The 15,438-nt window shown below is 36.4% G+C and overlaps 1 protein-coding gene across 1 annotated transcript in view; it reads left to right on the top strand.

Annotated features, from left to right (window-relative positions):
* The window catches only part of LOC131855388 (glutamate decarboxylase), a 66,725-nt gene that overhangs the window by 13,178 nt on the left and 38,109 nt on the right, over window positions 1-15,438 (top strand). The window contains exons 3-4 of the mRNA XM_059206669.1: window positions 7,649-7,758; window positions 8,499-8,625. Coding sequence (XP_059062652.1) covers window positions 7,649-7,758; window positions 8,499-8,625 — 237 coding nt within the window. The remainder of the gene's footprint in view (window positions 1-7,648; window positions 7,759-8,498; window positions 8,626-15,438) is intronic.

Below are 15,438 nucleotides of genomic sequence, written 5' to 3'. Positions count from 1 at the left end.
TATGAAACTTTGTCAGTTTTAAACCGATCGGGCTGAGACTTTGCCTGCATAAAGCTACTATGACGTAGGCATCCCCTAAGAAAGGATTTTGATAAATTCCACACCTGTGCTATAATAGTAAATAACTTCTTTGTTTATATTGGGGCTGTCTAATATATGCTATATGCACATATTTGTGTCTTTTTTTTATTTAATTCAATTTTTATAAACCGTGAGCTTTTTTTTAGCACTTTTAAATGCTAAATACCCTAACTGTATTTATTTGTCAAACACTACATCATTTTAGCTTCGTGGATCCGTACAAATTTATTAAGCAAAATTCATTCTTATGCCCAAGGGATAAGGGTGATAATAGAAATCATAGTAATCGACCGAGGGTAGCAGGATTTATGTGTACGTATGTTAGGAACGTCATAAGCCGATTACGAGTTGTTCACTTTAGTACGTTTTCAACCGACTTTAAAATAAGGAGATTTTTAATTCGGCCGATTTTTTCTCTTTTTTCTACGCGAACCGATTTTGATAATTCTTTTTTTATATTTGGGAGCTGTTGTGGTCCATTTGTGTTATAGATTTAACTAGCTGCCCAACTGTACATGTATTATATATATAAACCTTCCTCTTGAATCACTCTATCTATTAAAAAAACCGCTTCAAAATCCATTGCGTATTTTTAAAGACTTAACCATACATAGGGACGGACAGATAGCGACAACGACTGTTTTATACTATGTAATATACATAGAAAACACCCAGATCGATACAAACAATCATTCATGCATACAAATGTTTGCGCCGAGCGTGGAATCGAATCGGCGACCATCGTAAGTAAAGTGGTGTACCTATATGTATATACCACCGAAGTTGTATATTTAATATGTTTTGCTATATAATGTGTATATTTTTCAATAAACAACTTTTTCATTAAAACTAACCCTCGACAGTCGAGCAGGGTCGTCGGGACCCCAAGCACGCTGTCAGGAATTTCACTTAAACATGGACCTCCCCTCCCGATTTGTTACACTTGGCGCTCGCGAGTATTGTACTCACTACAATGCACAAACAAATAACGCAGCTGCATTTTAGGGTTACATTTGGGATGTTTAATTAAGGGATTCTTTATTGAAAAATGATTTCTTGATTTATTAAAACAAAAAACTATTTTTCTTGTCTGTATGGGCACCTTGGTCTCACCTATGGGTCAGTCAGGTCGCGCCATCTAGTCTCAAGTAAGTAAGCTATATAAAACTTGTGTTACGGGTACATGATAACTGCTAGAAATTTTATAAATACATACATATTATACATAGAAAACACCCAGACCGATACAAACAATCATACTCATGAATACAAATGTATGTGCCGGGCGAGGAATCGAACCCGCGACCATCGGACGTAAAGCGGTGTGCTAAACCGCTAGACCACAGAAGTCGTCGATAATCGTTAACAAAAAAAAAAACAAATAATGATTTAAATTTTATTCTCAATCCATTGAACTATACATAAAATGCGCATTACATCAAGAAGACAACAAAATTCACTTCATATAATGCTAAGTGTTGTAGCTCTCTAATGCGGGCGGTAGGGCTCCGGACAGGGTTGCCAACATTATGCTGGTGATCCCTCTATTCTCCCAAATTTGAATTTAAAAGAATCTATATTACTGTAAACATGTACAACATTTATTTGAAAAGAATATGAGATGAGTTTCTTGTCAGTTCTCATCTCGAAATCATTCCGAACTGACGGTAGATTTGACATATCATAAGAGTCTGTAATGGACCTACATGAATAAACATATTTTGAAATTGAATTTGAATTCACAACATTTAGACGAAATAAAACATCTTATAAAATCTCGTGGCAAAAACTTTGTACCTCTTTTTACGAAAATTACGCTGGAATTTAACGATGACGAGTATAAATACCATAAGGCTGGGCAGAGAGTGGGAAGGCCTTCAGCAAGGTGGACCGACGATCTGGTCAAGATCGCTGGAAGGCGTTGGATGCAAGCAGCGCAGGACAGATCGTCGTGGAGATCTTTGGGGGAGGTCTTTTTTTTCATGCGTAGTATTTCATAATACAGTTTTCTTCATGCGTAGTATTTCATAGTAGAGTTTTCTTCATGCGAGTAGAGAGTTTTCTTCATACGTGGTATATCATAGTAGAGTTTCTTCATGCGTAGTATTTCATAGTAGAGTTTTCTTCATGCGTGGTATTTCATAGTAGAGATTTCTTCATGCGTGGTATTTCATAGTAGAGTTTTCTTCATGCGTGGTACTTCAAAGTAGAGTTTTCTTCATGCGAGGTATTTCATAGTAGAGTTTTTTTCATGCGTGATATTTCATAGTAGAGTTTTCTTCATGCGAGGTATTTCATAGTAGAATTTTCTTCATGCGTGGTATATCATAGTAGAGTTTCTTCATGCGTAGTATTTCATAATACAATTTTCTTCATGCGTGGTATATCATAGTAGAGTTTCTTCATGCGTAGTATTTCATAATACAGTTTTCTTCATGCGAGGTATTGCGTAATATAGTTTTCTTTATACAAGGTATTTCATAGTAGAGTTTCTTCATGCGTGGTATTTCATAGTACAGTCTTGATACTAGAGTTATTTCCATTCAAGGCAGAATATTTTAATGTTGGCAGCCCTGGTGAGGGGTTCGTTCGGGGCGACGTAATCCGCACTTAATACTATCACTCGACTGTCAGTTACACGCGCCACTACTGCGCGGTAGATCCAGATGGACACAATCACATGTGACCCACGATGTTTTTTACAATAACTAGCTGTTCCCGCGACTTCGTCCGCGTGGAATTTGACTTTATTTTTCTAAAGTAAAAGTGTTTTCTAAAATTGAAGTAGCCTAAGTTACTCTTTATTATAATACTTACCTGCCAAAAAAAGTCCCGTCAAAATCGGTCCAACCATTTCAGAGATTAGCCGGAACAGACATACAAAAATTGTAAAAAATGTTATTTTGGTGTATGTATCGTATTTATATTCATATGAATGTAGTAAAAAACGTTTATTTCAATATTACAAACAGACACTCCAATTTATATGTAAATGTTATTAATATGTAGATTCTGCATCCAATATTAGTTCTGCAGACAAGTCTCTGAAGTCAAAAGGCATTCTACATGTACTTTACAAAGAGTACAATACTACCAGGAAACAATGCGTTCACTGATTACGGCACAAAGGGAGGATTTACAATGCTTAAGGCTAGACGCATACTGTGCTGCTGGCTTATACAGGGACGGCGTACACTGAATTACTCCGAGGGGGGGAAGGGTATTGTTAGTAATGCACTAATGACCCCATTACTAGCAATACACCATGTCAGGTTGACCTCCACGCGGTTACCCCTGGTGATAAATTCTTGGTGAATTAGTCACGATGTGCTGACTGACCTGACCTCATGCTCATCTTACATCGTCCACTGGTACCTCGCCAGCGTATACCGTTAGTATATATTTAATCGAATTAGGTGTCATTTTGCGGAAGTCCATTTCACTACTCGATGGATTTATATTATTTTGTTTAATTCCGCTACAATTAACATGTGTGAGACTACGAATAATCGGTGTGGAAACCTGACCAGCGCTACGACCTTCTCCAGAATATTCGACTCGGAAAGTCCCGACCGTTATTGAGCTGTACCCGAACTCTAATTAACGCCTGATGATGCCTCGTTCAGAGGCGATACACGTGTCGCGATATGGGTGTAGAGTCAATAACGGTCGGGATTTGATCACCACTGGAGAAGGTCGTAGCGCTGGTCAGGTTTCCACACCGAATATTCGTAGTCTCACACATGTTAATTGTAGCGGAATTAAACAAAATCATATAAAACCATCGAGTAGTGAAATGGACTTCCGCAAAATGACACCTAATTCGATTAAATATATACTAACGGTATACGCTGGCGAGGTACCAGTGGACGATGTAAGATGAGCATGAGGTCAGGTCAGTCAGCACATCGTGACTAATTCACCAAGAATTTATGACCAAGGGTAACCGCGTGGAGGTCAACCTGACATGATGCATTGCTAGTAATGGGGTCATTAGTGCATTACTAACAATACCCTTCCCCCCCTCGGAGTAATTCAGTGTACGCCGTTCCTGTATAAGCCAGCAGCACAGTATACGTCTAGCCTTAAGCATTGTAAATCCTCCCTAATATAAAACCATCGAGTAGTATACCGTTAGCGCAGGCAGGATTGTCAAACCATAAAAAAAATCCGAGGTTCTTACCCCAAACGGTGACTTCAGACTAGTCGTATCCATCAGGCGGGAGTTGGCCTTCAGCCGCTCTATAAGTCCTTCCTTTGGTTTGGAGTGCCATCTGCACTCGCCCGCTATCGTCCGATGAAGCTGTAAGGCCAACTGCGAACCACAAGAAATCCTTTTTACAAATTCAAAAATCATTCAAAATTCAAAATTCAAAATTCAAAATATCTTTATTCATGTAGGTCTATTACAGACTCTTATGATATGTCAAATCTACCGTCAGTTCGGAATGATATCGAGATGAGAAGAACTGACAAGAAACTCAGCTCGTAATTTTTTCAAATAATAGTGGAACATGTTTATGATAGATACAGTTATTAAAATTCAAATTTGGGAGAATAGAGTGACCACCAGCATATGCTATCGCAAAGAACAAAAAATTTAATCAGTGTTCACAACCTGAACAGACCAGTCCCCACAAGCAGCACCCGTTCACGAGTATGACGTATGAGCCAGCCATCATTGTACTCAACCATATTTGAGGGAGCACATCGACCCGGCCCACCACGCCGCCACAAGTTTGAACTTTATAGCGAGCATGACTGTTTCAGGTTACTCCACTACGTCAATTATATTATTTACAGCATAGGCTGTACCGATCACAGTTTTCACCCATTACAATATTAAATTTACATTATTTAATTTACAATATGTCATTACAAAATTTATAATAAGTTTCTTTATTGTTATTACATTATCCATGTCAATGGGAAAAATTATATACCTCATAACAAAAGTTAAAATTGTAATTAAGTCCACACATTGTAGTCATTTAAGTAGTCGTTTATTTTATAATAAGCTTTAGAGCAAAGTGTTTTTTTTACATGTATCTTAAATTTGGCTTCACTTAAATTTAAAACACTATCTGGCAATTTATTATAAAAACGTATACAATGTCCCATGAAAGATGTACTTACTTTTTTGAGACGATAACTAGGCATATTTAATTTATTTTTATTCCTTGTATTAAAAGCGTGTAAGTGACTATTTTTTGGAAATAAATTTAAGTTTTTGCGTACATACATAATATTTTCATATATATATTGAGAGGGAACAGTAAGAATACCTGTTTCTTTAAAGCGTTCTCTAAGAGATTCGCGACACAGTAAATTATATATTGAACGAATTGCTCTTTTTTGTAATATAAAAATTGATTCTACATCAGCCGCTCTTCCCCATAATATAATACCACACGACATTATACTATGGAAGTAACTAAAATACACTAGTTTCGCTGTTGCAGTATCAGTCAACTGTCTAATTTTTCTGATAGCAAAAGCAGCCGAGCTTAGTCTTTTGGCTAGTGTGAATATATGTGGACCCCACTGCAATTTATTATACATTTATTCATGTAGGACATTTTAGCCGCTTATGAACGTCAAATTTTTTGTATTATATTTTTTCCCTACCGTCCAGTTCAGTATATAAATCCAATTGAGAAGAACTGGCAAGAAACTCAACTGAATTTCTTTTTTTTTAAAGCCAGTTTATTTACAATGTATAGGTATTTATATAGGTGTCTATGTCTAACATTAAATGAAAATTCAGTGCATGAACAACTATTGCCATGCACGCTTGTTATTCAAGTAATCGTTTAGTGAGTAATAGGCTTTGCTCAGTAAATATGATTTAACAGATGTTTTGAATTTATTTAAGGGTAATTACAGTATATCCTTTGGAAATTTTTATACCCATTCCTATAAAACATCAACTATTCTATACCTGAACTATAGACCCTATTAAAATGAGTGTAGGGTATATATTTGTGTGTACATCTGTCACGGAAGCTTTCCGCAGTGCCCTTACTAATTCTGATCACGAATCAAAGACATCTGTGAGCGGATGACTACGACAATACGTCCCTTTGTATCCCTTTGTATCCCCGGTGACTATACTGTTAGGAAAATGCAGGATAAATACATATATTTTCAGTAGTGTCGTACAGTAGTAGTATCTTATATATAAAATTCTCGTGTCACAGTTTTCGTTCCCATACTCCTCCGAAACGGATTGACCGATTCTCATGTAATTTTGTGAGCGTATTGATTAGGTCTGAGAATCGGCCAACATCTATTTTTCATCCCCCTAAATGTTAGGGGTAGTTGACCCCTATTTTTTTTTTTTTTTAAGGCAAAACAGGGTATGCCGAGACAGCTCTTTTTTAAAAGTTTTTAAAATAAACCCCTGGACAATTCTCACTACGTCATCTAGTCCCAATATAAGTAGAGATTGTTTTATAGATACTAGAGAACTGATACAAATACATACAATTATATATTTTTTGTAAATACTTACATATACATAAAAAAAACATCCAAATAAACACAATCATACTCATGAGTACAAATGTTTGTGCCGTACGAGGAATCGAAACCGCGACCATCGGAAGTAGGATGTACTACCGCTACACAGTCTTCTTACACACAAATCATATGGTAGTTTAATCACTAGACCGAAGCCGTTTACAAATCATATGGTAGTTTAACCACTAGACCGTAGGGGCCGTTTACAAAAGACACAGTTTTCTTGCAGACAAATCTTTATAGTATATATGGTAACCCTATTCTTATATTTCTGGACCCAGACAGGGCGCTGTTATTAAAAAGAGCTCGACTTTTTAATCAGGCCGGTCTGTGCGGCCAAGCGAGCAATGGAGGGTTAAGTTTTTCTGTATTTATGCTATACGCAATATTAAGGGTAATTCCAGTATATCCTTCTGTAGCTTATTGTAAATTTTTATACCCGTTCCTATAAAACATCAACTATTCTATACCTGAACTATTGACCCTATTAAAATGACTGTAGGGTATATATTCGTGTACATGATTAAGTTATATTTTATGAAATAAATGTTATTCTAAATTCTATTTAAAAAAAAAAGTATTGTAAAAGTATTCGAAAATCATTAATTCATGTAGGACATTTTAGCCGCTTATGAACGTCAAGTTTTTACATTATAATTATTTTTTTCCGTACAGTACTATATATTTCAATACAACTCACACAGCGCTATCTAGTTGTTGTATGTCATATAATCCTAACTTTGAAGGGGAGAGGGAGAATATTGTGATTCTTAGTACAACTCCTGGAAATAAAAATTAGGAACGTTGTTGTAACACTAGAAAATATGCAGAGCTTGTGTTATGACTGTAGGGTATATATTCGTGTACATGAGTAAGTTATATTTTATGAAATAAATGTTATTCTAAATTCTATTTATAAAAAAAAAGTATTGTAATTTTGACCTTAAATTGTAGGCTTTGAAGGATCGAAGGACCATTAAAGTAGGGTCGTACACTAATAAATGTCCAGGGTTATTTATTATTAAAGAATATAATTTTGTTACAGCGATCCTGCCCTACCGTGAAGATGCTAACGCTCAGACAAGAGAGTTCCTAGCGCGAGTGGTGGATGTCTTACTTGACTTTATACAGCAAGTCAACGACAGGAACGAGAAGGTAATAGAATAGAATAGAATATAAAAACATTTATTGACAACCATTATTGATATAAACATACATTTACATACACACACATACATATATATACACATACATACATACGTCGAACAATTACAACATCTAAATATATATAACTCAAAGGTGACTGACATAGTGATCTATCAACGCACAGCCCCAACCACTGGACGGATGGAGCTGAAATTTGGCATGCAGGTAGATGTTATGACGTAGGCATCCGCTAAGAAAGGATTTTGATTAATTCTACCCTCAAAGGGATAAAATAGGGGATGAAAGTTTGTATGAAACTTTGTCAATTTTAAACCGATCGGGCTGAGACTTTGCATGCATAAAACTACTATGACGTAGGCATCTCCTAAGAAAGAATTTTCATAAATTCTACCCCTAAGGGTATAAAATAGGGGATGAAAATTTGTATAAATCTTTTTTGAATGATTTGTGTCCTTTTGATGTATGTCCTAATTTTTTATACATGCTAAACAAAAGTAAACCCGCAAAAACTACACCTAATTAACAATAATACTACGCGAGCGAAGCAGCGTGCAAAAGCTAGTTATGTACATAAATGGCAAACAACCTAATAGCAAGCTAAGCTGGCAATTTTGGTCATTTTCTCACATGTAACTGAAATGGAAATTACATGAAAAACTTTGTAAAAAATTTTGTTTATTTATAAATCTTTTGGATATTCTAAATAATATAAATCTTTCTCCACTCAGATCTTGGAATTTAAGATGCCTGAAGAGATGCAGAAGACCCTCGACCTGACTCTTCACGATGAACCGCTTCCCCTGAAGCAGCTGCTCGAGGATTGCAAGTCAGCTCTGAAGCATCAAGTCAAGACTGGTAAGTAATGTTGGACGTTGTATAATACTAACATTTAAGATCGCTGGAAGACATTGGATGCGAGCAGCGCAGGACCGATCGTCGTGGAGATCTTTGGGGGAGGCCTTTGTTCAGCAGTGGACGTCTTCCGGGCTGAGATAATGATGATGAAGATTGGGATTCTTAGCATACCCTTTATTTTTTTTTCACGTCAGGAAAATCCATCATGGAGAACCATTCCCTTAGGGAAGAATGGATACTGCCGAACTCCTACCTGCTAAAAACCTGACGACTGTTCCTCCTCGACATAATCGCCGTGGCCATGGGATACGCAAGCATTCACCAAGACCACCGGCATGGTTCCCATCGAAGGGACCTCCATCTAGGCGTGCAGGGAACAGTCTCTGCACGCCACCTCCAGACCCTAATGCCTCCCCGGTGAGCTTCGGATTGCCCTAACAATCCTCCATCCTAGGGTCAATTTTGGAGTCAATGTGACGCCCACTCTATGGTAGGATTTCCGACCCGCCGCTCTTAGTATACCCTAGGTTAACCTTCACGCGGTGCCCCCTAGAAAGAAAAATTAGGAACGTTGTTGTACCATTAGAAAAGTTAGAGAATTCAATAATCATCATCATCATCATCATCGCAGCCCGGAAGACGCCCACTGCTGGACATAGGCCTCCCCCAAAGATCTCCACGACGATTATAATTCAATAATAACGTACTAATATTCAAAATATCTTTATTCATGTAGGTCTATTACAGACTCTTATGACATATCAAATCTACTGTCAGTTCAGAATGATTTTGAGATGAGAACCGACAAGAAACTCAGCTCGTATTCTTTTCAAATAAATGTTGTACATGTTTACTAAATTCAAAATTCAAAAATCATTAATTCATGTAGGACATTTTAGCCGCTTATGAATGTCAAGTTTTTACATTATAATTATTTTTTTCCGTACAGGACTATATATTTCAATACAACTCACACAGCGCTATCTAGTTGTTGTATGTCATATAATCCTAACTTTGAAGGGGAGAGGGAGAATATTAGGATTCTTAGTACAATCCAGGTTGACCTCCACGCGGTTCCTCCTGGAAATAAAAATTAGGAACGTTGTTGTAACACTAGAAAATAAGCAGAGCTTGTGTTATGACTAAACAACTGATAGAATAATTACACACATTTATTGTTAAATACATACATACATTATATTTTTAAATACATACATAATATATATTAAAAACACCTATACAAACAATCATACTCACGAATACAAATATGTATGCCGTTCGAGGAATCGAATTCACGACTTTCGGAGATAAAACTGAAATATATGGAAGTAGCTTCTACTTATATTTCAAAATATAAAATGAACATTGTTGCAGCTAAAAAATTTAATACCATTATAGTCATTTGTATTACACACTATATGTCCAAATAAATAGAGTTGAATATTGAACAATGATTGGCGACAAAACTATGGAAGTAGCTTTTGCTTTTATTTCGAAATATAAAATTAGCAATACTGTACTAATTTATATATTATACATCATATAACCACATTAATAGAGTTGAATATAGAATAGCAACCTCCCGTATCCGTTGGAGTGGATACAATGGCATACAATTACAACAGTGGATGCGGGGGGCGATCATTCCGGTACATTTGTGGGTATAATTGAATTGTTTGATGTACACGACTATTACGGAGCCAATACATCTGTCTGAGGAGTGGGGGAGGAAGGGGGAAGGAAGGGGGAGAGGGGGGTATAGCTCTGGTCGACCATGACGCGGTTTTTTAAAAGTCATCAGAAATGACTTAACTCCTGGACTAGGCTCCATAATAAAGGTATGAAGTCAGTCAGAAATTCAGATATTACTCCTGACTGACTGGCTCCTTAATAACTAAGGAGTCAGACAGAAGTATGAATAGATTACGAAAGGTTTTTGGTGTCAAAATTTTTTTTATGGATGATAATGGAATGGGGCACTCGCCTACGCTAACGGTTTACGCTGGCGCGGCACTAGTGGAGGATGATAAGAAAAGAAAGAAAGAAGAAAAGAAAAGAAATATTTATTCAGTGTTTTTCAACAAAGTTACAATATTTAAAAATATCAACCCAAAGAAAAACATTAGTAATAGTAATATAGTAATCTCAGGACAATTCACACAGCGCCATCTAGACCCAAGTTAAGCCAGCTAAAGCTTGTGTTATGGGTACTAGATAACTGATACAAATACATAGATTTTTTTTGTAAATACATACATATAATACTATGCTTAGAAAACACCCAGACAGATACAAACAATCATATTCATAAATACAAATGTTTGTGCCATGCGAGGAATCGAACCCGACCATGTGAAAAAAATGTATGTACTTGTATCAGTTGTCTAGTACCCATAACACAAGCTTTACCTAGCTTAACTTGTGTCTAGATGGCGCTGTGTGAATTGTACTGAGATTATAATAAGATCATAATCATGATGGTTGCCAGATGACGGATGAGAGACGACTGCATGCAACTGAAATGCGCATGTTGAGGTGGATGTGTGATGTGACAAGAATGGATAAGATAAAGAATGAATACATTAGAGGAAGTATGAAAGTGGCACCGACGTCGGAGAGGTTGAAGAGTTTGTTAAAAATAAACCGCTTCAAAATCCGTTGGGTAGTTTTAAAGATTTAAGCATACATAAGGACGGGCAGACAGTGACAGCGACTTTGTTTTATACTATACTAGCTACTCGCCCCGGCTTCGCACGGGTATATATAAACCTTCCTCTTAAATCACTCTATCTATTGCGGAACACTTCATCAAAATCCGTTGCGTAGTTTAAAAGATCTAAAAATATATATCACTCAAAGGTGACTGACATAGTGATCTATCAACGCACAGCCCAAACCACTGGACGGATCGGGCTGAAATTTGACATGCAGGTAGATGTTATGACGTAGGCATCCGCTAAGAAAGGATTTTGATTAATTCTACCCCCACAGGGATGAAATTTTATATGAAACTTTGTCAATTTTAAACCGATCGGGTTGAGATTTTGCATGCATAAAGCTACTATGTCGTAGGCATCCCCTAAGAAAGGATTTTGATAAAATCCACCCCTAAGGGGATAAACTAACACGAGCGAAGCCGAGGGCAAAAGCTAGTTTATGCTTAAACAACTTAACATAAGGACGGACAGATAGTGATAGCGATTTTATTTTATACTATGTAATGAAGTGAAGATTATTATATGATTTGAAATATATTTCGTTTGATTCCTACGTCTGTGACATGTATCTGAGGGAGGGTGGTAATTTTCTGCTCTGCTCGCGCCGGATTCGAACCCGTTCGTCCGTGTGTAATCGTTTGTTGAGTGTGCAGGACGGGTAATGTGTTGTTGATGAATCACCCGGTGATCCGAACTGAGGGAACACTCACTTCAAAATCAAAATATCTTCATTCGTGTAGGTCTATTACAGACTTATGATATGTCAAATCTACCGTCAGTTCGGAATGATTTCGAGATGAGAACTGACAAGAAACTCAGCTCGTATTCTTTTCAAATAAATGTTGTACATGTTTACAATAATACAGATTGATTTAAATTCAAATTTGGGAGAATAGAGTGACCATCAGCATATGCTATTGCAAAAGCATAAATAGTCTAATCAGCGTTCTGTAATGCATAACCTGAACAGATCAGTCCTCACAAGCAATATGTTTACATTTACAAAATTTTAAAAAATATCTAAGTAAGTCTTACTTGTCTTTATTTATTTGATAAGAATACGAGCTGAATGTCTTGTCTGTTCTTCTCATCTCGATATCATTCCGAACTGACGGTAGATTTGACATATCATAAGAGTCTGTAATAGACCTACATGAATAAAGATATTTTCATTTTTGAATATATAGAAATCACCTAGATCAAAGTAAACAATCATACTAATGAATACGAATATTAGCATCGTGCGAGGAATCGAACCCGCGACCGTCGGAAAATGCGTTGTACCAAACCATTGGACCATAGGGGTATTCAAATATGTTTATATTCTATTCTCTCTATATATATGTTGATTATCGTAATTTTAGTCAAAAATCCGGATAACCTATGGAAATCACTTCACAAGGGCCTAATCTATATGCAACGGACGGACAATGGGACAAAGAATGGATGGGATGATCCATCAAGTTATGTTAATATCACTCTTATGGTTCATGGTAGGGGGGCCATGTCTACCGGAGAAAATTGAATAGATAATAAAAATACCATTCTTCAGCCGCGGTGGTGTGATTTTTGGTTTTTTTTATAGTACGATGGTGGCAAACAAGCAAGTATGTATGTAAGAAGGAAGTATGAAAGTGGCGCCGGTGTCGGAGAGGTTGAAGAGTAATCGTCTATCATGGTATGGACATGTAATGCGTAGGAACGATAATATTTATACGATATTGAAACCTTCAAGAAAAGAGCTTATTCCTTTTTAAAAGGCCGACAACGTACTTGCAATTCCCCTGGTGTTGCGGGTGCTCATGGGCGGCGGTAATCACTTACCATCAGGTGAGACGCATGCTCGTTTGTCCCCTGTGTTATAAAAAAAAAAAGGAACGAGGATAATATTTTAAAAAAGGTGTTACATATGAATGTGGATGGTTATAAGGGCAGAGGAAGGCCGAAAAAGAGATGGATGGACTGTGTGAAAGATGATATGGTAAGAAAGGGAGTAAATAACGAGATGACTGCGAACAGAGATGAATGGAAGAGAAAAACATATTACGACGACCACAAATAAATGGGATAAGGAAGAAGCAGATGATGATGATGGTGGCAAACAAGCATACGGCTCATCTGATGGTAAACGGTTACCGTAGCCTATGGACGCCTGAAACACCAGGGGTGTCACGTGCGCGTTGCCGACCCTTAAGAAACCTTAATATACCCTTCCTGAAAAACTAGGTCTAACGGTAAAGCACACTGCATCCGATGGTTCGATTCCCCGAAAATACAAATATTTGTATTCATGAGTATGATTGTTTGTATCGATATGGATGGATGGTCGCGGGTTCGATTCCTCGAAGGTACAAGCATTTGTTAAATACAAATGAGTTATTGTTTGCATCGGTCTGATGTTTTATATGTATACTAGCTACTCGCCCCGGCTTCGCACGGGTGTACATGTATTATATATATAAACCTTCCTCTTGAATCGCTCTATCTATTTAAAAATACCGCTTCAAAATCCGTTGCGTAGTTTTAAAGATTTAAGCATACATAGGGACGGACAGACAGAGATAGCGACTTTATTTTATACTATGTAATGATAATGATAACAAAAAATATCTAAGTATATTTATCAGTTGTCCAGTACCCATAACACAAGCTCTGTTTACCGTGGGACTAGATGGCGCTGTGTTAATTGCCCAGGGTTACTTATTTATTTGTATTAATAGAAAAATCTTGAAAAATAATTATTTTTTAAATTAAATTGAATGACTATACTTCGGACAAAAGTATCCGCACTTAACCAAACCCATGGTCCTCATACACGGCATAGTGGAGTAATCCTATGATTTGCGTGGATTACACTCGCCCCAGCTCCCGGCGTCGCTTGTAAATCAAGTAGACTTTATAATCTGAAATATTTATGTTCATGACTTTTTTTATAGCTGACTTTGTTATTACTAATACCTACTTTATAGCAGTACTCGCCCCGGCTTCGCACGTATGCACATGTATTATATCGTCGGTTAAATAGGAAAATTGCAATATTAAAAATATACATTTTTCACAAGCATTTAAAGTTTTTAAATTTATTTAAATTATTTTTTCTTTAAAGTTTTAAATTCACACAGAAGTATCATATATCATTTTAAAAGTATTTAGATAATGATTAAGACGGCGTGGTTAATTTAATTGACTTATATAAACGGAGGCAATTCCAGCTTCTAATTTAGAAAAATGACATTTTTCTATTTAATCAACGATATGTATAAACCTTCTTCTTGAATCTATTAAAAAAACCGCTTCAAAACCCGTTGCGTAGTTTTAAAGATTTAAGCATACATAGCGACAGACGGCGACAGCGACTTTCTTTTATACTATGTAATGATGTAACAAAGTGTGTAGTTGCTCTTGTTTCGATCAAACAAAAAAAATGATAGAAATAGAAATAAACATTATTCAAATAAACTCATTACAAGCACTTTTGAATAGTCATATTTTGATTCTACCACTCATTCGGAATACAGATTCATCACAAGAAGAATGAGCAAGAAACTTGTGTGTTGCTCTTTTGAATAGATGTTTTTTTATATAATAATTTCAGTATAACAAGAGGCATGCGGATAATCAACATAGAAACCGCTACACAATCATTCTTAGTGCAATCAGATAATATTGTCAGTGCTATGGATTTTAAGTTTTTCTATAAAAACATTATTATCTTTAACGAATCCTTCAATTTTATAGTAAGCTTATTTGCAAAGGAATTATTTTATATGACATTTAAATCTTTTTCAGGCAGATTTATAACAGACTCTGGTATTTTGTTGTAAAACCTTACGCAATTGCCATAAAACGAATTACTAACTTTAGCCAAACGACATTTAGGTAAAATCAGTTTGTTATTGTTACGTAAGCTTTTATTAGTGCAATCACTAACTCTTTTGAAATTGTCTATATTCTTCCTGGCATACATGATATTAAGTGACTTGACAGCTGAGTCCTCTGATAACACATGAGTGTCACGTGATAGCGTGATATCCGTAATTCTATGATATAAACAGAACTACACAGCAAACTCTGGAATCTGGAGCTGCTGGAATAG

This window comes from Achroia grisella, unplaced genomic scaffold (assembly GCF_030625045.1).
Source record: "Achroia grisella isolate CSIRO2021 unplaced genomic scaffold, CSIRO_AGI_Agris_v1 utg1360, whole genome shotgun sequence".
Lineage (NCBI taxonomy): Eukaryota > Metazoa > Arthropoda > Insecta > Lepidoptera > Pyralidae > Achroia > Achroia grisella.
Note: the sequence above shows the minus strand (reverse complement) of the source record. Positions and strands in the feature narration are given on the sequence as shown.